Source organism: Chlamydotis macqueenii, chromosome 2 (assembly GCF_036417535.1).
Source record: "Chlamydotis macqueenii isolate bChlMac1 chromosome 2, bChlMac1.mat, whole genome shotgun sequence".
Lineage (NCBI taxonomy): Eukaryota > Metazoa > Chordata > Aves > Otidiformes > Otididae > Chlamydotis > Chlamydotis macqueenii.
In genome coordinates this window covers 84469230-84490025 of record NC_141557.1, presented here as the reverse complement: position 1 = coordinate 84490025, position 20796 = coordinate 84469230, and the positions used below count along the sequence as shown (strand labels likewise).

General features: G+C 39.5%; 1 protein-coding gene across 2 annotated transcripts in view; it reads left to right on the top strand.

Annotated features, from left to right (window-relative positions):
- TRIO (trio Rho guanine nucleotide exchange factor) overlaps positions 1-20796 on the top strand; it is a 254473-nt gene that overhangs the window by 223685 nt on the left and 9992 nt on the right. Inside the window, exons 37-51 of one of the 2 annotated variants that reach the window (XM_086740366.1) lie at positions 1983-2078; positions 4205-4353; positions 5099-5165; positions 7341-7444; positions 8066-8135; positions 10329-10418; positions 11016-11108; positions 11756-11806; positions 12028-12105; positions 12958-13149; positions 14055-14232; positions 15073-15288; positions 15379-15842; positions 19486-19733; positions 20569-20707. In XM_086740366.1, coding sequence (XP_086596492.1) covers positions 1983-2078; positions 4205-4353; positions 5099-5165; positions 7341-7444; positions 8066-8135; positions 10329-10418; positions 11016-11108; positions 11756-11806; positions 12028-12105; positions 12958-13149; positions 14055-14232; positions 15073-15288; positions 15379-15842; positions 19486-19733; positions 20569-20707 — 2235 coding nt within the window. Of the gene's footprint in view, positions 1-1982; positions 2079-4204; positions 4354-5098; positions 5166-7340; positions 7445-8065; positions 8136-10328; positions 10419-11015; positions 11109-11755; positions 11807-12027; positions 12106-12957; positions 13150-14054; positions 14233-15072; positions 15843-19485; positions 19734-20568; positions 20708-20796 lie in introns of both variants that reach the window. The other variant, XM_086740365.1, reaches the window with a different exon arrangement.

The following is a 20796-nucleotide window of genomic DNA, read 5'->3' as shown; positions in this document are numbered from 1 at the left end:
CTTCTGGGTGGAGTCCTCCTTCACATTCCTGCCACACTCAGTGGTTTCTTGGGTTGTTCAGCTCCTTTGGATCCTGAGGAATGTCTCCTCCTTTCTGTGACCTCAGAGGCTTGGCTTTCATCTGAGCCTCTAGGCTCAGTTTCTTCCTCTCTAGGGCTCCTGGACTACACTCCATGCTGCAAACTCTCGCTTGCTGGGTTTCTCCCTCCCCACCCAGTCTGCTGTTGGCTCCAGCAACATCTTGCACCTGTGCGTGCTTAGTTGCTCCCTCCACCTTTCCTTATTTTCTGGGCAAGGGGTGTACGCTGCTCCCAGAGTACATCATCAGGAGGAAGGTCAGCAGGCAGACTTCACCTGTGCAGCCTGACAGCTCCTTCTTTTTCAGAAAATATATATAAACACGTGAACTGGAAACAAACCGGTTCTGAAGTTTTACCAACAGTCACGCCCATGTACTCTGATAGCGCAATAAGAGAGAGAAGGGACCTTGACCCAAGTCAGATTCCAACACTGCCAGTGTTTCATCCAAAGTGAAAGCCTGCATACAGGCCCACCTTTGGAAAACCTGGTCAACAGTCAGATGTCAGGAGCATACAGTTGCCTAGAAGACACACTAGCTGTGAGATTGCTTGGATTTTGATGTGCATGCAAACATCATGTGCTAGGCCATACTGATTTGTCTAGTATCACTAAATAACACGACCATTTTCTCCCCTAAGAGCTCATCCGCACAGTATGCATTCTTCCATTCAGTAGAATCATTGCACACTTCATGGATTTGCATTTGATGGCAGTTTACAAGTTGTTTGCATTTAATTTTTGGATAAGCAGTATTAAAGTTTCAAGATCAGTTATGTTAATATGGAACTAATTATTTTTGCTTTTTGTTTTCTCTTTTTGTAAACTCTGATGCAGCATTATGTTGACTTGTGTTCTGTCTCTGCTTTGGCTCAGTTCCCATATCTTTCCATTTAAATTTATCTGTATTTCCTTTGCTTACCCAACCCCTGTTTTCATTTCCAAATAAGGTGAATACAAGGCAAACTACTTAAAATCTGTATATCATATACTCTTTTTTTTTCTTTTTTATATTGACTTATGGGGAGCCTTGTTACACTCATGCTTGATTTGAGCAGAACCTCTTGTGTTGAGCCATTTCTTTGTCCAATTTGTTGGAAACATTTGCAGGACAGCTTACCCTGTGCTGCATGATGTCCACTATGCTGTTCGTAATATGAAGTAAGGTTCATATTGCACCCTGTTTCCACTTTCCAGTTATTTAATGATAAAAGTAATATGCAAACAACTCTGTTTGCAAATTACTGAGGCTAAATTTAATGGCCCTCTCCCAGAATCCTTTACTGTGAACACCTTTTACCTTCAGTTGTATCTATAAACTGGCATTTTATAGCTTATGAGACCAGAGATCTTCTGTGCTCTACACATACCATTGGGGAAAATGGATGGCACAAGGAATGGTGAGCTCGATTTCCCCTCTGAATCTGGGCAGTATACCCCAGCTCCTTTAGAAAAGTAAAAGCCCCTGAGTTTTTTTCTTAGCTTAATGATGCTTCCTCCTTTATTTCAAGTCTTCTTGGTTCCTGTTACTTTTCTGCAGTTGTTGCTTTGTTTAACTCCCAATAAAATACATTGAAAAACTCTTTGTTTTCCATTGGGTCAGCTCAGGCGATTTTTATTTTTATTTGCCAGGTATTATCATAATCAGCAAGATGAAGGATATTTCCTTGACTTCCATTGCATGTAGGAACAGGAATTTTTATCTCAGCATTTAACTTCTGTGGGGGTTACTTAAAATTTCCAATTCCAGTTGCCCAAGTTGGAAGGGATGATCTTAGTGTTTTATTACACTGACAGTTACTGTCAGGTACCTTTGTCTAACAGAGAAGTGAAGGCGGTCTCTTGATCCTTGAACAAGGACCAGGCTAACTCTAGGATTCTTCTTCCTTTGTGTCATTGCACAGACATCTTCTCGATTACTGGTGCGGCCAACCAGCTCTGAGACACCCAGTGCTGCAGAACTAGTCAGTGCAATTGAAGAGCTCGTCAAAAGTAAAATGGTGAGGCTGACTGGCATATGCATGTGTTTAAAGAAGTTGTGTCTTCAAGTCCCAACTTGCTACTCAAAGAAAAGCTACATGCCTATCCCGAGCATACACCTTTAACTTGTAAAACTTGATGCATGCTACAAAAGTCACTTTCTGGGTTGGTGTGCAGGTGGCTTTGTAGACCCTCCTATGTGAAATTACTTACTGAATAGGTAAAAGACTGTGTAGAGAAGTAAAAAACTAATAAATATGAGGGGGAGGAAAAGACAGAATATGTATTTCCTATTAGTGAAAAGAAAATTTCCTATTAGTAAATTAAGTGCTAAGACCAAGGGTTACCCTGATTTGCCTGATAGATCTTTATGAGAAGAATCCCTGAGATTTAATTTATGTAAAATTTTGCAGAGTTCAACAGTAAGCAGATAGCATAAATATCTCTGTGAGGGTTATCTAGCTGCTTTTTAGGCAACATGATAATGAAGAAATAAAGTGAAAGAGTAAGAGGATCGTTTTGTATGTTAGCAACTCCTTCTTTGCTTTGCAGTGTTTACTAACAAATTGAGTAGAAAGAATTTGTGTCAGCTTTTCGAAGTTTATATGTTTATACATTTCTGTATTTCTGAAGTTGCTTATTGACGAAGAATAGGGATTATGGATAATACCGGGAAGGCCCTCCTTCATATTCAAAACCCAACTTGACCTGGTCCTGGAGAACCTGCTCTAGCTGACCCTGTTTGAGCCAGGGGGATTGCACTATATGGTCTCAGGAGGTCTGTCAGTGATTTGGTATTTTGCTCAGAACCTTTAAGTCTGGCTTTTGCAAAGTAGACCCTGTTGGGCTTAGTAGAAGTGCCTCTGTGAAAACTCTGCAGAGAATTGCAACATATAAGCCACATATTGTCAGAGGTTGAAAATTCCCAGACTTGTTCTAAGTTTAAGTAGCTTTGAATTTCAGAATGAGAAATTTGAATTCCCGTTTTATATTTCCTCATTCAGAAAGACTTAACACTTCACTTGCATTACTGCATAAAATAATTTCTGCGCTCTCTTAAAGTATTAACTTTGCTTTTTACTTCTGTTGCACCAGAAGGATGAATAAGAAGTAATCTGTGGCAAAATTCAAAGCAGCTTTTTGTAAATGGAAAGTTTGACAGTCCATGTGTCTTTCAGGCAGCCTAGCAGTGGATATAACTTAATGATCCATGCATATAGTCCCTGGGGAGATGTTCTCATTTCACCATTTTAGCCAAGGGTCAACTTCTCCTGGTTTTTGGGCCAGTCATATCATTATTGGGTTTTTACTTTTTGTAGAGAAACAAAAAAGATTACTGCTCAGCCCCACCCTGGTGAAGTAAATGTGTCTTGCATTAAACCCTGTATCACATTCAAGGAAAAAGTGATACATAACTGTAGCTTGATCCAAGGTTATGGGCTTGAATTGAAGAAATCCAATAAATACTTCATAGAAGCTTGTTTGTATTATTTCTCCCATGGCTTCTTCATCTTTTGTACAAACAGAAGATTGCATAGTCCACACAAGGGAGACAGTGTATCTGGCAGAAGAGATAGTGGCTCTCCTAGGATCTGAACTGTCATGAAGCTCAAAAGCAACATTGACAGTAGAAGTCATTTTCTTCAGTGGCCAGTTAATATGACAAAATGTCTGACAAATAATGCCTCTTCTTTTGTAATAAAAAATGTAACGTCCAAAGAATCTCCTTTAAAGATGTCCTGTTTGTTATTCAAAGTAACTTGCATATGCCACAGCTAAAGTATGACAAATATAATTTCAATCCCTGGCCATAAGCACACATCTGTGTAGCTTCCCCCATAGAAGTAGTTAGATCTTGAGCAGGATAGTCTGATTTTTATCTCTTTCTGCTTAAACCAACTGAACTCCCTTCTTCTCCTGTAAAGGAAAGACCGACATATCTCAAATGTGCTCCTGTAAGGTTAGGTTATCTGTCCTGGAAAGCCAAGTTGTTGGTTGATTTTCTGGAAGCTTGAGAGTACCTTTGCCAAGATACATAGCAGAAATTGATCTCTGATAGGTTCCCATATACAGCTGCATGTAAATGTGTTTTGTCAATAAAGGGAGAATAAATTATTGTTGCTGTCTGTCTTGAACACCTTCCCAGGCCCTGGAGGACCGTCCAAGTTCCTTGTTGGTAGATCAAGGTGACAGCAGCAGTCCATCCTTCAACCCTTCCGATAACTCCCTTCTCTCCTCCTCATCACCCATAGATGAGATGGAAGAAAGGAAATCCAGCTCCTTAAAAAGACGACAGTAAGACCACATTTTCAGTTCTTTTTTGGCAATGTTTTGAAGAGATAAATGAAGTGTTTTCAAAACATGTGTTCTGAACTGGCAGCAGAAGCTGCTAATGTGGAAGGGGGTGGACTTTTGTTAGATGTCAAGCATGCAGTCACATTATGAAAAGAAACAAGAATTTCTTAAACAGTCACAGTTTCAATTTCCTGTGGTTTTTAATTTATACTTATACCTGTGTTTGACTTTTGTCACATGTCAGTCTCCGCTATGCGGGAAGATCCTGGTCTTTAAATATGTAGAGGGTGATTAGACTTGAAAAAACTGGTCATTCCCTTTGTTCTCTTCCACCCCACTATTAATTTATTTATGTAATAGTAAGCTGTTACCATAATAGAAGAAAAACATGCTTGGTTTCAAAATTATTTAAGTATCTTGGTAGAAATAACAGTTCCTGTACTTAAGAGTCTCCAGATCAGAGACATGATAGCATTTTATTTTAAACAATAGTTAAATGTTTAATTTTAATGACACATGTAAGAAAACATCTGACTTTAAATAAACAGAAGTAAGCCTGCTCCAGTTCCAAAGTCAGAGCAGCATCTTGCTTAGAAAGAATGTGCATTAATTCTTCCATTTCAACTCTGCTTATCAAACATATGTGACTGCAAATGTGTGAAAAGCTGTATGCTATTAATCCTCTTTAAGAATATGGTTCATTTTTAAAATTAAATATGTGTTCACTGTTTTCTTTCCATTGTAGCTATGTCTTACAGGAATTAGTGGAGACAGAGCGAGATTATGTACGAGATTTGGGCTACGTAGTTGAGGTATAATATTTTTCATTGTCTTAATTTTTTTTTTCTTCTATTTAATGTGGTACTGACCAGCTGTGTATCTTGAACCTCACAGTTTTTTCAAAACAAAACGCAGGAAGAAACTGAAAATTTGAATGTTTGCATTCTGAGTTTTCCCTCCTGCAGGCTTTTAACATATTAGAAATATTGCATCAGATCTCATTCCTTTCCCCCCGCACCCCCCCCCTGCTATTGTGTACACCTTATTGTTCTTCTGAGGACTGCAGTTAGTAATTTTTTAAGATCCTTCCTCTGGCCTAATAGTAACTTAGACTAGATGGTTTTTAGAATCATAGAGTGGTTTGGTTTGGAAGGGACCTTTAAAGGTCATCTAGTCCAACCCCCCTGCAAGGAGCAGGGACGTGCTCAACTCGATCAGGTTGCTCAGAGCCTCATCCAACCTGGCCTTGAATGTTTTCAGGGATGGGGCATCCACCACCAGTCTGGGCAACATGTTCCAGTGTTCTACCACCCTCAGTGTAAAAAATTTTTTCCTTATGTCTAATCTAATCCTACCCTCTTCCAGTTTAAAGCTATTACCCCTTGTCCTATCACTACATACCCTTGTTAAAAGTCCCTGTTTTCTTGTAGGCCCCCTTTAGGTATTGGAAGGCTGCTATAAGGTCTCCCCAGAGCCTTCTCTTCTCCAGGCTGAACAGCCCCAACTCTCTCTGCCTGTCCTCACAGGAGAGGTGCTCCAGCCCTCTGATTATCTTCATGGCCTCCTCTGGACCCTCTCCAACAGGTCCATGTCCTTCTTATGTTGGGGGCTCCAGAGCTGGATGCAGTACTCCAGGTGGGGTCTCACCAGAGCAGACCTGCTGGCCGTGCTTCTTTTGATGCAGCCCAAGATGCGGTTGGCTTTCTGGGCTGCAAACACACATTGCTGGCTCATGTTGAGCTTCTCATCCACCAACACACCCAAGTCCTCCTCCCAGTCTGTTCTCCACCTAGCCTGTATTTGTGCCTGGGATTGCCCTGACCCGTGTGAAGGATCTTACACTTGCCTTAGCACAACTAAATTAAAAAAGCATTGTAACTCAGCAAGTAGAGGAACTACCCTGGGTTTGAAAGACTTACTTCCTCTCCTACTGCTAGGCTTCTGTTAGATTTCCTAGTTTCCCCTTCTGTAAAATGAGATAACATCACACATCTCCCTTCAGTCTTCAGGTACCAACAAAATGCATTTACAAGAGCAGAGGGAATGAGCATGACAGTGAATTTCAGCTTAATGAAGTTCAATTTTTAAACTGTGTTTTAAAGGGAAGGAGGGAAAGAAACATCAGCATTGTGATAATCTTTTTACAGTATTTAAAGGGTGCATTAGAAGGTTATGAGCAGATGTATTTTTGTAACTAACAAACTAATTCCTGGTGAAAATGTTAGACATCAAAACATAAACTTTGCAAACTAAAACCAAACATGCCTAATTAGGAATAGAAGTATTAGGAAAAAGTAGAAGGAAAAGAGTTGCATTAATGTTAAAAAATTTAAAAACACTCCCAGCTCTGTGTGATAGAATTGCACAGTGAGACAAGTGTACGTACACACCAAAAAAGAGAAGATGAGACTATAGGAAAACGTAAAAGGAACTTCATTGCAGCCAGAATGCTTGTAATAGAATTGATGTTCAATTTTTTTTTGGTGTTTAATTTGCTCATACCACAAGTAGTAGTCCATACAGTGCAGTCCCATATGCAGTGCAGCTGCGTTCCTCCTCAGCGCACTTTGGTGTCAGGTTGGTGTGGGCGACTGAAATAAGGAACACTGAGCAAAGGAGCGCAGAAGCCAGTTCAGTGGCTCTGACTCATACTTGGTAATAGCCCTACCTGGCAAAACATTGTGGCTGTTTCAGACAATAAGGAGAAGGGCTGTGAAAGTTTCCTCTATGCTTTGAGCTTGTTCATGCTAGAGTGAATTTGCCTTTCTAGCACTGAGCAGTGCTGTGTATACAACCTCAAGCCAATTTGTGATATTTTTATGTCTATGTTATGCTATGTAATAGAGCAGTTCTTTGGTTTGTTTTTGTGTTCCAAGCAAGCTGTCATCATGGCCAATTTGGAAAGCTTCTGTGAAAAGGCAGATTAAAAGACAACTCACTTTTTGAAAGTTAAAATGTTGACAGTAAGTTTCCTTGGACTGTTGCAGGGTTATATGGCACTTATGAAGGAAGATGGTGTACCCGATGACATGAAAGGCAAAGACAAGATTGTATTTGGAAACATTCACCAGATTTATGACTGGCACAGAGAGTATGTATTAAATTGAAAACCATCTGCTGAACAATTCTACCTAAAAAATACTAGAGTGACTTTAAGAAATTATTTTTTTTGCCTTAAATATTCATATACAAGGTAAATACAGTTGGTCTTGTGCTTTGAGTTGTAGGTACTGTAGATTCAGCTTACAAATGTTGGTATGAAGATTTGCTTATATATAGCAAATGCTTCAACGGAGAATATAGTATGGATAGTATTACGTACAGAAGTTGGTACATTGTTTGAGGCTTTGTTAATAAAAATGTTTTCTCTAAGAATACAGTCTACAAAATTTGTTAGGGGTAGCATGGCAATATGACCACTTCAGGCATTAAGACAAGAAAGGAGAAAAGTTTTGATAAATATATGAAATTAAAGAATTTTATTAATTAACACCAGTATTTTTTCATCTTGGCATGGTTTCAGTCTGTCCTTCTGGAAATCTGTATTAATATATTACAGTGTTAACATTGTCATTTTGGACATACGTTAATATCCAAAGCTGCTGATAGGGGTCCCAAAGTGGACCTGGCAATAAGACCAGTTTGCCTTGCAATTACTTGTTGCTATAGTGTGCACTATCAGAAAAAAAGTACTTATCCTGTTTATGTTCAGCTTCTTTTTAGGAGAGTTGGAGAAGTGCCTTGAAGATCCAGAAAAGCTGGGATCCCTGTTTGTTAAGCATGTAAGTGCAAATGTCTTCGCTGGCAAACCCCTATTGCTGCTATTGACCAATATATTTGATTATTAAGGCTTTATCTATGGTACAACACAGTTAAGAAAGTACTGTAAGATATTCTTCACTGTAAGAGGTGGAGAAATAGCTTATAAAAGCTTATAAACAGACTAAGTAAATGCTGTGGTTTTTGTCCCCAGTATATTCCTGTGGAGAGGAAATGTAAATGAGGGCCCCATTTCTCAATTCAGTTCCAGTTCTGTGCAAGGGAACTGTCATTTCATATGATCCCTGCCTTCTAATGCCAGGTATCCATGCAGTACTGTGGAACATAGGAAACCAAAACAGGAAAGAGGCTCATTCTTCTTTCTGGTTTCAGTGTGTTCGAATTCTGTATCCTTTCCCATTCTGAGAACCACAGTAGTGGTTGAGGTTCCTCCCACTTCACTTGGGGAAGGCACTGAGAGTGACAGAAATTCATGATGTTTAATTTTAGTCCAACACAGTACCCTTTATAGCTTTATGCAAGCCCCTGGTTTTCCGCTTTTCATTTATTTATTAAAAGGAATGACCGTGTGATACATGTGGATATTATAACGCTTCAGAAGGAAATTGAATGAACTAGTTACCTAGAAAATAGATATCAAAATTCAGGACACACCAGACATGCCACTAGTCAGTCATTTTGGTGTCTCTTTGTGTAGAAATACAATTTAGTATCTGTTTGAGATGAAGTCTCAAGGTACTCTAAATCACACAAGAAGGGAAACTTGCCTGCTGAATATGATCATTTGCACGAGTGTGCAAAGACTGAAGACAGATTCGATTAAAGCAGATCTAATGGGTTTCAGATTTTCCCTGCGGTCTGTGTTTGAAGTCCATACTAGGGTAACAAAAAAGCACAGAACCAAACATTAATGGAACAGTAACACTGGAAGCCAGGCCTGATTCCTGGACTAATGATGAGTAATGAGCTGTTTCATTTCTGAGGGATTTCAATAAAATAAAAAAAAAAAAAGACATGAGAGAGGAGAATTCTGGCACTGGTAAAATGGGAAACCTGGAGGAAATAATTCTCCCTGTTTCTGATTGCTGTTTTAGTTTCTCCTGGTATATTTAGAATCATAGAATCATAGAATGGTTAGGGTTGGAAGGGACCTTCAAAGGTCATCTAGTCCAACCCCCCTGCAAGGACCAGGGACATCCCTAACTAGATCAGGTTGTTCAGAACTGGTTGCCTTTGAAACTTTGGACTGGGTTGTCTTTGAAAGTAACCCTTTCCACTCCAGATGCAACTACAAGCTGTGATGCTGTTACAACATTCTCGAGCAAAACCCTGACTGTCAGCTAGAACATGATGTTTCCGTTTCTACTCTTAAACTACGTTCTGTGTCCTTTTCAATCTCCATCTTATTTCTTCCTTTTTTGCTTTCTGATTGTCTTCACTGGTCAGTACTCCATAAGTCTCTGAGCAGCAAAGCTGCTAACAGCAAACCGATCCTAGCAAAATTATAAGAAAGATTTTGGAGTAGGTAATAGACATATATAGTATGTCTGTGTTTCTTAACCAGCAAGGTTAGCAATGAAGAATGGATCTTAAACACTGAAGTTCTGCTCTCTCTTTTTCCTTTGTTGCCTTGCAGAGGCACAAAATACAGAATCAGAGTTAAAAAATACTAATGCCACCATTTCCAGGCTATATCACCTATGTCCCACTCAGACTCCAACAGGACAGCTAAAATACTTGAGAGGTTTCTCCTGGCTGCTCTGTACAGCTAAACAGGAGGAGGTCATTATTCTAATATATTAGAAGAATAATCAGATTAATAAAATTAAATTAAAAATACAGTCTTTCAAAGGCTCTAACCATTGCTTTTGCTAAAAGAAAAAGATAACCATTTCCATACTTATAGTGGGCCTTGCTGAGCTATCATCTCTAAACAACTGTTATTCAGGAGTATTTATAACTATGTAAATTTTTTGTCTTGTGTTGCCTTTCTAAAATAAAATCATCGTGATATTCCCAAATAAATGTGTTTTCAGATCTGTCATTTCTGCATATGTAGCCACTTCTTTTCCTCAAAAGGACCTTTTTAAGTTCATACATTTGAACAGCTGTACTTCTCATAATAATACTCCGTTTCAATCAGGCATAATTTTTTCTTCTTGATGATGTATCATTCTGTGTCTTTGTTCTTTCAGGAGAGAAGATTGCACATGTACATAGTTTACTGCCAAAACAAACCAAAGTCTGAGCACATTGTCTCAGAATACATTGATACATTTTTTGAGGTAAGTTCCTGAGAGAGGATATATGCACGATGAAGGGTGTGTACAAGTCATAAGCATTATCAGATCTGCTGCCCAAAACAAAACCAAAAAAAAGGCAGCACATATCACTGTTACTGTTTTAAATTATAATTTCTTGCCACTTCTTTTCTGATTTCTCAAGACTGATACAGGCTCTTAGAGATGTATTAATCTGTAGGGGAACAAAACTAAAGTTTAGGTGTAAGATACTAATTAATCAGTAGAGTCTCATCTTTACTAGCCCTAATGCATGAAGTGACAGTTTTGGATGAGAAAAGACCGCTGTTGAAACTAGATTATATGTGACCTGTGACTGAAAAATTACACTGCACTATACAATCTTTCCAAAAAAAAGATATGGAAGATTCTTGGAGAGGGGAATACTTTGGAAACAAAGCTGATACAGATAAGGCAAAGGAGTGTAGCTTTTGCTAACTGAAGATTAGATTCTGCTCTGACTTTTGCCAATTTCTGCTGTGATAGCCATTAATAGTGGTGTATCCTGCTGTGTTTCTAACTCAACAAAACAAAGTTGTTTCTAACTGAACAAACAAAAAGTGTTTGTTTTGTAACCCTCAGGATCTGAAGCAACGCCTGGGCCACAGACTTCAGCTCACAGACTTGCTAATAAAACCTGTGCAGAGAATTATGAAATATCAGCTGTTACTAAAGGTAAGGTGATGTTGAGATTAATGCTTTGATGTATATGTTAGCAGATATGTTTTCTTTTTTAAATATTGCTGATGCTTTTCCATCCTCCTCCCAAACAGAACCCAGATTTGTAAGCAATGTCATATGATTATTTTCTGAGTATATTCAGGTAGTTATAAAAAATGTAGTAAATAACTTGGGCAGAATTTTGCTTTTTCTTTTAACAGTTAAAGACCAAATGAACTCAAGTCAGTGACATGGGAATGTTTAGAATTTGTACCAATGCAATATGAAGGGGAGAAGGGGATCTCCCAACTATTTTCACATGTAAATGTGATACGAATTGTTGGGACTCATCCCAACTTTTCCATCTACATCTGCAACCATTTTAATATCACACAAATGCTGACTGAAGAGCAACCCTCTGTATCACAGAGGTCATTGCTTTAATACATGTTCTTCTATGAGCTAAATCACAATAGTGAATAAATTTTAAAAAATAAGAGGGGGAAAGCACCGCAGCAAGAAGCTTTAACAAGAAAATTTTTCTATGTGTCTTCTGCAGTCTGTCATTCTCTGGCAGAGGATAGCAAAGTCAGCTTTTCTAAGATTTCTCTTTGCTGACTAATGAGAAAAGAACTCATATTGTTGTTGTTTTCCTTTTTCAGGACTTCCTCAAATATTCTAAAAAAGCTAATCTTGACACAACAGAACTAGAGGTACTTGAGACATTTTCTTATTAGTGATTTGAAAGCTCTTTACTCTGAACTTCTCTTGTTTTGACAGAGTCACTTTCCTTTTCTGATCTTCTTGAGAATGTGATTATAAGTGTTTACTTTTCACATTTCTGTTCTAAAGCAACCATAGCAAATGAAACAAAATTTTATCCTGCCAGCTCATTTGGAAAATAAAGCTTTGACTTTTTATTTGTCTTGAACAGAGAGCTGTAGAGGTCATGTGTATAGTACCAAAACGGTGTAACGACATGATGAATGTTGGCCGCCTGCAAGGATTTGATGTAAGTTGGCTGGGGTTTTGCTTAGAGTTTTTGTCAGGTTCTCTAGAAATTAACCATTAATGTTATGGGGAGAAATGAGGTAGGGTGCTCCTTTACTATCTGGTTAGCTGGTGCAAAAAGCAGTAAATGAAAAATCAAGTCTTAGCCATGCTAAGGACTTTTTCCTGGGAAACTTACCTGTTGTGTCAGTCACTGTAGGTAAGTTCTTCTGCAAAATCTAGGAAGCGCTGGTGTTATTACAGTTCCCTTATTGACTAATGACTTGCAAAATAGTGAAGTAAGCAGTTATCAGCAGGTGAGCAGACTTGACATCATTCGTGTGGGCGAAGGAGTAGTTGCTAAGGTCAGTAAAGTACTTGAGGCAGCTGTAGCCCTTCTTGTTTTGCTAAGTCTAGAAGAGATGGAAATCAACTGTTGAAGCAGCATGCATCAGCCAGACCATAATCGTATGTTCTACTTGCAAAGCCCTTTCTGCTCTGTGATGCAGGTATGAACTTGAATTCTTCCCCTTTCCAGCTCCCTGGAAGACATTGGGAAAATATATGAGTTATGGTGGGAGTTATTGAGAACAGAGAAACGAAAACCTTAGTGTTACAAGCTTCAAACTGCAGGATGAATTGAAAAGAGTGGATTGAATTTTTTTTTTTTTTTTCTTGATGACATTTGTTTTTTGAGAAAGGGCACAAGAATGTCTTATGTATAAGAGGTTAAATGAATATATAATGGTCAGCAACAGCCATAAACTGGGAGATATTCAAAGCTATTTTGGCATCAGCATCTGCTCAAAAAGATTGATTGGGGAAAGAAATCTAAAACTGCATTAAATGTGTTTCTGCTTGCCTCTCTGTTTAGGGTAAAATTGTAGCCCAGGGTAAGCTCCTGCTCCAGGACACATTCTTGGTTACAGACCAGGACACTGGACTTCTGCCACGCTGCAAGGAGAGACGGGTCTTCCTGTTTGAGCAGATTGTCATTTTCAGTGAGCTGCTAGATAAAAAGAAAGGTTTCTCCATGCCCGGATTCTTGTTTAAAAACAGTATCAAGGTAACTGTTGTATGCGAGTCTTTGCGTCCCCTGCACAAACTCTGCTAAGGTAACAGTTTCTGATTCAGTGTAGAGTCACTAGTGACATCTAGATTTGCAATCATGAAGCACAGTGAGGTGTCAGTCATTTCCTGAAATTACTTCCTACCGAATTTGTGCTCACTCTGATGATAAACGGAAATCTTTGGATCCCAGTAGTCTGTTGCTTCCCACGTGAAGCATACTAAAACAAAGAGTTTAGTTTTCAACTCTGTGCTGTGGGCACACCACATTGCAAAAGCCTTGCAAATAAAGATAGTTCATTACTTATCCCTTCATTTGAATTTCAGCTGAAGTTAGTCCAAATGTGTAAGTAGTGCCACCTTCTTAGACGCCTTAGCTCTTCTACAAGCAAATCCCTCAAACCAAAAGTGTTTGCAAGCCTTTGCTGAAGCAAAAACTGTTGATATTAGTGCCCACCAGCTCTCCTGGTGAAGCGTTTTGGGTGGACCTTTTTTCCCTTAATTCACCTCAGTGCTCTGCCTGCCAGCTGAGCATCGTTTTCAGTGCTGGCTAGACAGCCCATTCCAAGGCATTGCTGTATCTGCAGCAGAAGCCTTCAGTGTGGACCAAGCCTTCAGCAGGGTTCCACAGCAGGCTCAGTGTTTTGAATAACACAAAAGGAAAGTGAGGGGGCTGATGAAGAACACTGGGCCATACTGACCAGTTGGAGATTGCTGAGGCACAGTGTGTCAGTCAGCAGTACACTAATCCTTAGTTTACTGTAATCCATTGTTTCATGGTATTATTTTACTGAAGGAAAGGATGGTTGTAGTTTATAGATCTGACTCTGAGCTCCTAAGTAAGAGATTTTAGAGGTATGTTTCTCATAAAATACATGAAATAAATTCTTTTTTTTCATGAAGGTGAGTTGCCTTTCCCTGGAGGAAAATGTGGACAGCGATCCATGTAAATTTGCACTAACATCAAGAACGGGCGATGTCACGGAGACCTTTATTTTGCATTCAGCCAGTCCAGGAGTTCGCCAGTTATGGATCCACGAAATTAACCAAATTTTGGAAAACCAGCGCAACTTTTTAAATGGTAAATTATTTCCTCTCAGTGGAAGTTTGTAATTAAATGATGTCTCTCTTATCTGTTGTTTCTTGGCTTTGAAATATTTTGCAAGTTTCATTTTTCCTGAGCTAATACAGAATAGTTGGGGAATATGTGCCATATTTCTGTTTCAGAACAGATGCTGTCATTTATTTTAAGAGTGGTAGTCTGAATTTACATGGTGTTCTCTTGGTGAAATTTTCCAAATGTTTTGTAGGAGTGAATCAAGATTGGCACTGTCCATTGAGGTGGAGAGCTTGTGTACCCCTTTTAAGCAAAATCAAGCCTTTGAAGGCAAGACCCAAGTGGAATTTTAAGCACCTATTCAGAATATGTTTTGCATGTGTTATTTTGGTGATCAGTGTTGTCGCATCTTACTGAGGCAACAATATTCAGAATCTGCAGGAGAAAAGTTAGAAGACGGTAGTGTCTACTGTGACACTAGAATGTTCTTGCTATATTTTTGTACCCATCAGTTGTTGGGTTTTGGGGTTTTTTTGAGTTACAATGGGTGAAAGAACGAGCTGAGCATTCGAAGTCACACCTTTTTTTTTCCCAGCTTGGCTGCTGAATGGCCATGTGATCCCACAGGAAAATGTTTCTCCTTGGTTTCAGATTTTTCATTTTTAATAGAGGTACATACAGCAGGTCATGAAGGTGTGATATAGAAAAATGACAAGGTCTATGGCATGACCAACATTGCTAAGGGAATTTATCTTATTTGAACAGCACTCCCCTTTTGTCAGTGAACATGTCTGTTTTAAACTGTTCCTGTTCCCTTTCCTGCCCTTCTTTCCCTGATCACTTCCTCTCCTGCCCCCACTGCAGCCTTGACGTCCCCGATCGAGTACCAGAGAAACCACAGCGGTGGTGGAGGCGGCAGCGGGAGCAGCAGTGGTAACAGCAGCGGCCCCAGCAGCTGTAGTGGCATCCCCAGCTCCAGCCGTAGCCGGCCATCCCGGATCCCCCAGCCTGTCAGACACCATTCCCCAGTCCTGGTCTCCTCTGCAGCCTCGGTCCAAGCAGAGGCAGACAAGATGTCAGGTATGTCCATTCACAATCTCTCCCTGCCACACTACAACACCTCCTTAGAAACTGGCCTGAGTCAGCCAGACAGGCACCCTCCCAATGCAGAACCGGATGGTCCTCAGAGAGAAGCTGAGCAGATTCCCAAGATGAAAGTTATTGAAAGTCCCAGGAAGACAGCGGGAAACATTTCTGGCTCAGCTGACGGAGCCCAGAAAGACTCACGTGGAAGCTCAGAGGACAGTCGCTCAAGAAACAGCATAGGATCACTGACGCTTGGGAAGCCAAGGCCAGGAGCCATCTCACCAATGAACTCTCCTCTCTCCACGACTTTCCCTTCTCCTTTTGGCAAAGAAACCTTTCCACCCAGCAGCCCCCTGCAGAAGGGCTCCTTTTGGAGCTCCATCCCAGCATCCCCTGCCAGCCGCCCTGGCTCCTTCACTTTCCCTGGGGACAATGACTCCCTCCAGCGGCAGGTCCACCGCCACTCTTCACACAGCAAGGACACAGACCGCATGAGCACATGCTCCTCGACCAGCGAGCAGTCAGTTCACTCCACCCAGAGTAATGGGGTAAGAGCGGAGCACCTCTGTCCTGCGAGCTCTTCTAAAACCTTCTCATGCTCCCTTTCTGCGCGTTGCCATCACTCTCCGTACTAACTTCTGGCTCTCCGGTGCTGTACTGCTCTGAAATAATCAACTATTGAATATCTTCTGCACATTAAAAGAGCAAAATTATCTACTTCTCTGTGTGTGTATGCATACAAACGTGGATATGTATACAGACACAAAAGCAACTGCTAACACTAGATGCAATTTCTGCCTCTGCTGAAAACATAGATCACTAGGCTGATACTTACTAACTTGCTCTCCTTGCTTTTTTTCATCTCTAATTTGAAGGCACGTAATTAACACGCTGAAGCGTGGCAGCCAGAGCACCTTGGGGTATGCATTTTGGCCAGCACTTAAATCTGACTTCAAGATTTTGGCAGATTGTCTTGGGGCTTTTTTCCCTTTCACGCAAAAATCCGCCACCATTGTGCTGTTGAGTTCTAGCTTCGTGGAGACATCTACAGTACGTTCCCTGGGCTGCTTATTTTTATTTTTTATTAATTTTTTTTTTTGCCCTCTCCTTTCAACCTTAGTTGATGTACAGCGTTCACTTTTTAAATCCTGTGTCTGGTCAAGGAAGCTTCCTGCAATCCATTCAAAGGCCACCAAAACTTAGCTAAAATAATCCTCCTTCTGCTACAACAAAAACAAATAATGGCTGCACTTGTCTCTTCTGCTTTGTGAGAAGAACTGATTTAGGGCATCTGGAGATTCAACCTTTTAGTATGCACTTGGTGTGTTTGTGCGGAATCCACGTTCTCTGTAATAACGTCCACCAGGAAGTGCAACACAGCAATCCCAGAGGCATGTGCAAATACAAGCCAAAAATTTCAAGCCACTTGCCGTGGATGTGGTAGGCAGGCTATAGTGCCTTTCTTTTTAAACTCACATTTGATTTTTCTCTCACTAAGTGGTGCGTTCAAAAATGTTTGGTTTTCTGCTCTCTCACAAATTGTATGCAATACCAATTTTGCAAATGACCTAACTTGTCAGACCTTTTTTAAATGCATGCATTTCTTTATAGAACTACTTAACACACAGAACTTTCTTGACTTCTTAGTTCTTACACTTAGTTTTATAGTAGCTTCAGAAGAAAAAATTATGCTTTGCATGTAGTGTATTTTATCCCAATCTTTCAGCTTTTTGTTTGGTTTAACTCTTTCTTGTGTTTATCTTCAGTCTAGCAAAATGTGATAATAATATAATATCTGGGATAATTGGAGTATTTCACAATTATTGCACAGCATGTGAATCAAGATGGTGGTACTTCTTTATGCAGAGAAGACTTGCATAGTATTAATTGATGATGTTCCATTAAAAAAGAGAGAGGGAGAGACAGGATAGCACTGAATTTTCAAAACATTTGAATTTTATACTATGTCAGTAAAGACACCCTTGCTTGTTTTTATCTTACTGTAAAATGTAGTATCTGAATGCATGCGTTCTGCTTCGCAACTGTATTTATTTTAGTTTGGTAACTGAGATAGGTTGCAATCCTTCATTCAAAACCTCATCTGGACCATACTTTAGCAGGGTTTCACAACACATTCAACAGGCTAGAGAAAATGGGCTGTGAAGGTTTATTTTGATTTAACTATTTGTGTGTATGTATTTACATGCACATATGATTAAAGTTGGTTACTTGTGGAATAGTTACTTCTAAGAGGAAGAAAAAGGAATTTGTTTTGCTAATATTTCAGGAATATGGGAGGAATTTATTGTATTTTGATTGTAAATCCTCCTCTAATCCCATAGTTGAGGTCAGTGATGACCAGCAGAACTTGTAGTAGAAAAGCATTAACTGTGTAGGAGTTATTACTTCCTTGCAAGGCAAAAGAGAAGGCTGTTTTTCTGTGGTGAAAATAAATTCCGAAATAAACACATTGACAAGAACGTTTGTCACTTAGTAATCACCAGACACTTGTTTATTTAATGGATTTATCTGTCCTTGTTGAAAATAAGAAACATTCAGTGTTTAATATGATCCTTCAAGATTTAACTATTTAAAAAAAAATGTTCTGTTAGAGGAAGGTATGTCCTGCAGTTACATAAATTCTACTGTATGCTAAGAAGCAGTATGTTCAGGAATAGTGTGTGGGGCAAGGTTTGGGGCTTAGTTTGGTTTTGCAACTTCAGCCTTCTCTCCATCTCCCCTAGGAGTCTAACAGAAAGAGTTAACAAAAGCAGCTTCCTCTGAATAGAGTTAATCTTTTATCTAGCTAAAAGAATCTAGCGAGTTGTAATCTTAAAATAATAACTGAAAATGAGACTAGTTTTTTGGTTGTGTGATTATTGGTTTGCCTGAATGATGGAAGGGGCTTGCTAATACAAAAGACCACACAGACAGTCATCTAAGCCAGACAAAATGAGTTCTCCCACTAGAAAAACAGCATCTGGAATTACACATAAATATCCTTTGGTAGAGATACAATCTGAGATGAGATCTTTCTCTCTGTGGTAGCATTTGGTTCATCATCCTAATAGGGGAAAAAAAGACAGAATGGACTTGAATCATCCAGTTGAATAAAATAGTCCAGCTACAATAAAATGTACAGACTTACTGGAAACCCAAGCGTCAATGTGCTGAACATGCTATTAATGAGTAATCTGAGCCCGTTCCTTTCCAAATGTCTTGGTTTCTCAGCCAAAGCACTCACAGGGAATCATAGGCACAGTGAGATGTAGTGACTTGTTCAAAGCCATTAGCAGATTAGAAGAATACATGGTTTTCAGGGCTCCCAGTGTACCATGCTGTCCACTGACCACTGCTGCATCTCCTCAATACTGAGGAGAGAAATATTTGACAGCTTTGAGAAAAACCATGACACCGTTTTAATCCTGTGTGCCAGGCTTTCCACACACTGCTGGTACATAAGTAGTGCTGATGTGTGGTTATGCTGTGTAAGCCATAGAAGCCTCCAGCTACAGCTGGGTACTGCTTTCCTTCTTCAGTTCAGCTGCTACTAGGCAGTAGTGAGCCCTCACTGGTAGCAACCTGAAACAGTTTGAAGTAAGAGTCCATCCACTTTGTTTTTAACTTGCTTCAAGAAGGAAATAACTTATTTCAGGGAACAGGTTGCATCTTCTGATAATAGATTTCATACTTCTATTTATTAAACCTCATAAGAAATGCATGCTAATGGACAAAATGAGTTTTACTTTTAAAAAAATAGTAATTTCCGGTGGATTCATGGCCAGGAGAAGGCTTTTTGTTCTGAAAAGTACTGTGACACTTAGTGTACACCTGATCAGCCATAATTAGCTTTCTGCAAATGCTCAGTGTCTGAGCTTGAAAGGAAGGCCAGTTGAGATCTATGTATAAACTGACTTAGTTAAAAGAAGTTATATTGAGTAAAAGTAATGGGAATAAATTTCTGCAGGAGCTTTTCGTGAAGGTATTCAAAGACCAAACAAACTAATTTGCACAACATGAATAGACACAAGCAGCTTTAAAAGAGAAATGGTAGCTCTTTTCTTTGACTACAGTTTAAGTTATATGGATTATGCTACAAGCAGGCCAAGAACAGCCTGTCTTCTTCATGAACTTAAACTTGATTCTCTTTTTTTTCCCCTCTCTCTTTCTGCTTCCAATTGACACTCGCAGAGTGAAAGTAGCAGCAGTAGCAATATCTCCACCATGCTGGTGACACACGATTACACGGCAGTGAAGGAGGATGAGATAAATGTCTACCAAGGAGAGGTCGTGCAGATTCTAGCCAGCAACCAACAGAACACGTTTTTGGTGTTCAGAGCCGCCACTGATCAGTGCCCCGCAGCCGAGGGCTGGATTCCCGGCTATGTCTTGGGGCATACCAGTGCAGTCATCATTGACAACCCTGATGGAACCATCAAGTGAGTGCCTGGGTGTGTGTAGAAGGGGAGGAGAAAGAAGAACTTCCAATTTTGACAAGGCTTTGAACCTTTTAAACCAAAAGTTGATGTGATCTTTGAGAAATAAATGAACATCAATCAGAATGAGTACTTGAGAGGACCCTTAGCAAACTTCAAAATACAAGCTAGTAAGAAAGAGCCTGGAGGCACATATTCTTTATTAAAAAGCTGTAATAGTGCAATCTTCTGGGAAAAGATGATGAAAGAATACCTGATCTAAGAGCAGCAATAGTTACTGGTTTATTTAATAGAACAAGTTATTGGGCTAGACACCTTTGTTTAGGAAAACGGTCAGGGAATATTTGTTCCAAATGAAACAAGATTGTAGAGTTCCCAGATTCTAGTTCCTAGAGTTCTACTTTGAGCCACAAAACTGCTGAAAGTGACTGGTTGTGCCAGGAAGATCTCTCTCAAATCTGCAATGGGAGAAATTGTATCAAACTTCTTAGCAGTAAAGCTTTATATAAAGCTTCTGTAGGCTGTATTTGATATGGATTTCATACTGATCATTGCTCATTTTGATTGACAGTTTGTGTTTTCATATAGAAAGTTTACCATTGTAGCAATGATTTCAAGAAATACTGAACTACAGACTAATTTACTAGCTTGCTTACAGATTTAACCAAAGGTAGCGTCTCCTATGGAATACTTAATATATTTCATTTTAGTATACTTTAATACAATGCAATAGCATTTTGACATGCTTTTACAATGCCATTTGAAACTGAAGAGTATAACACATACCCTGGAGTTGAAAAAAAAAAAAAATGATCAAAGTTTAATGTTCTGTATTCAGGAAGTCAACGTCTTGGCACACAGCACTCCGTTTAAGGAAGAAATCTGAGAAAAAAGATAAAGACGGCAAAAGGGAAGGCAAGCTAGAAAATGGTTACCGCAAATCCCGAGAAGGACTTGCCAACAAGGTTTCTGTAAAGGTAAATGATACAAAGATTTAGTAGTTTCCAAAAGGAGCTGTGTTGGGATTTCTATAAAAGCAGCTTCTGTCAGAACGTCATGTGAAGGA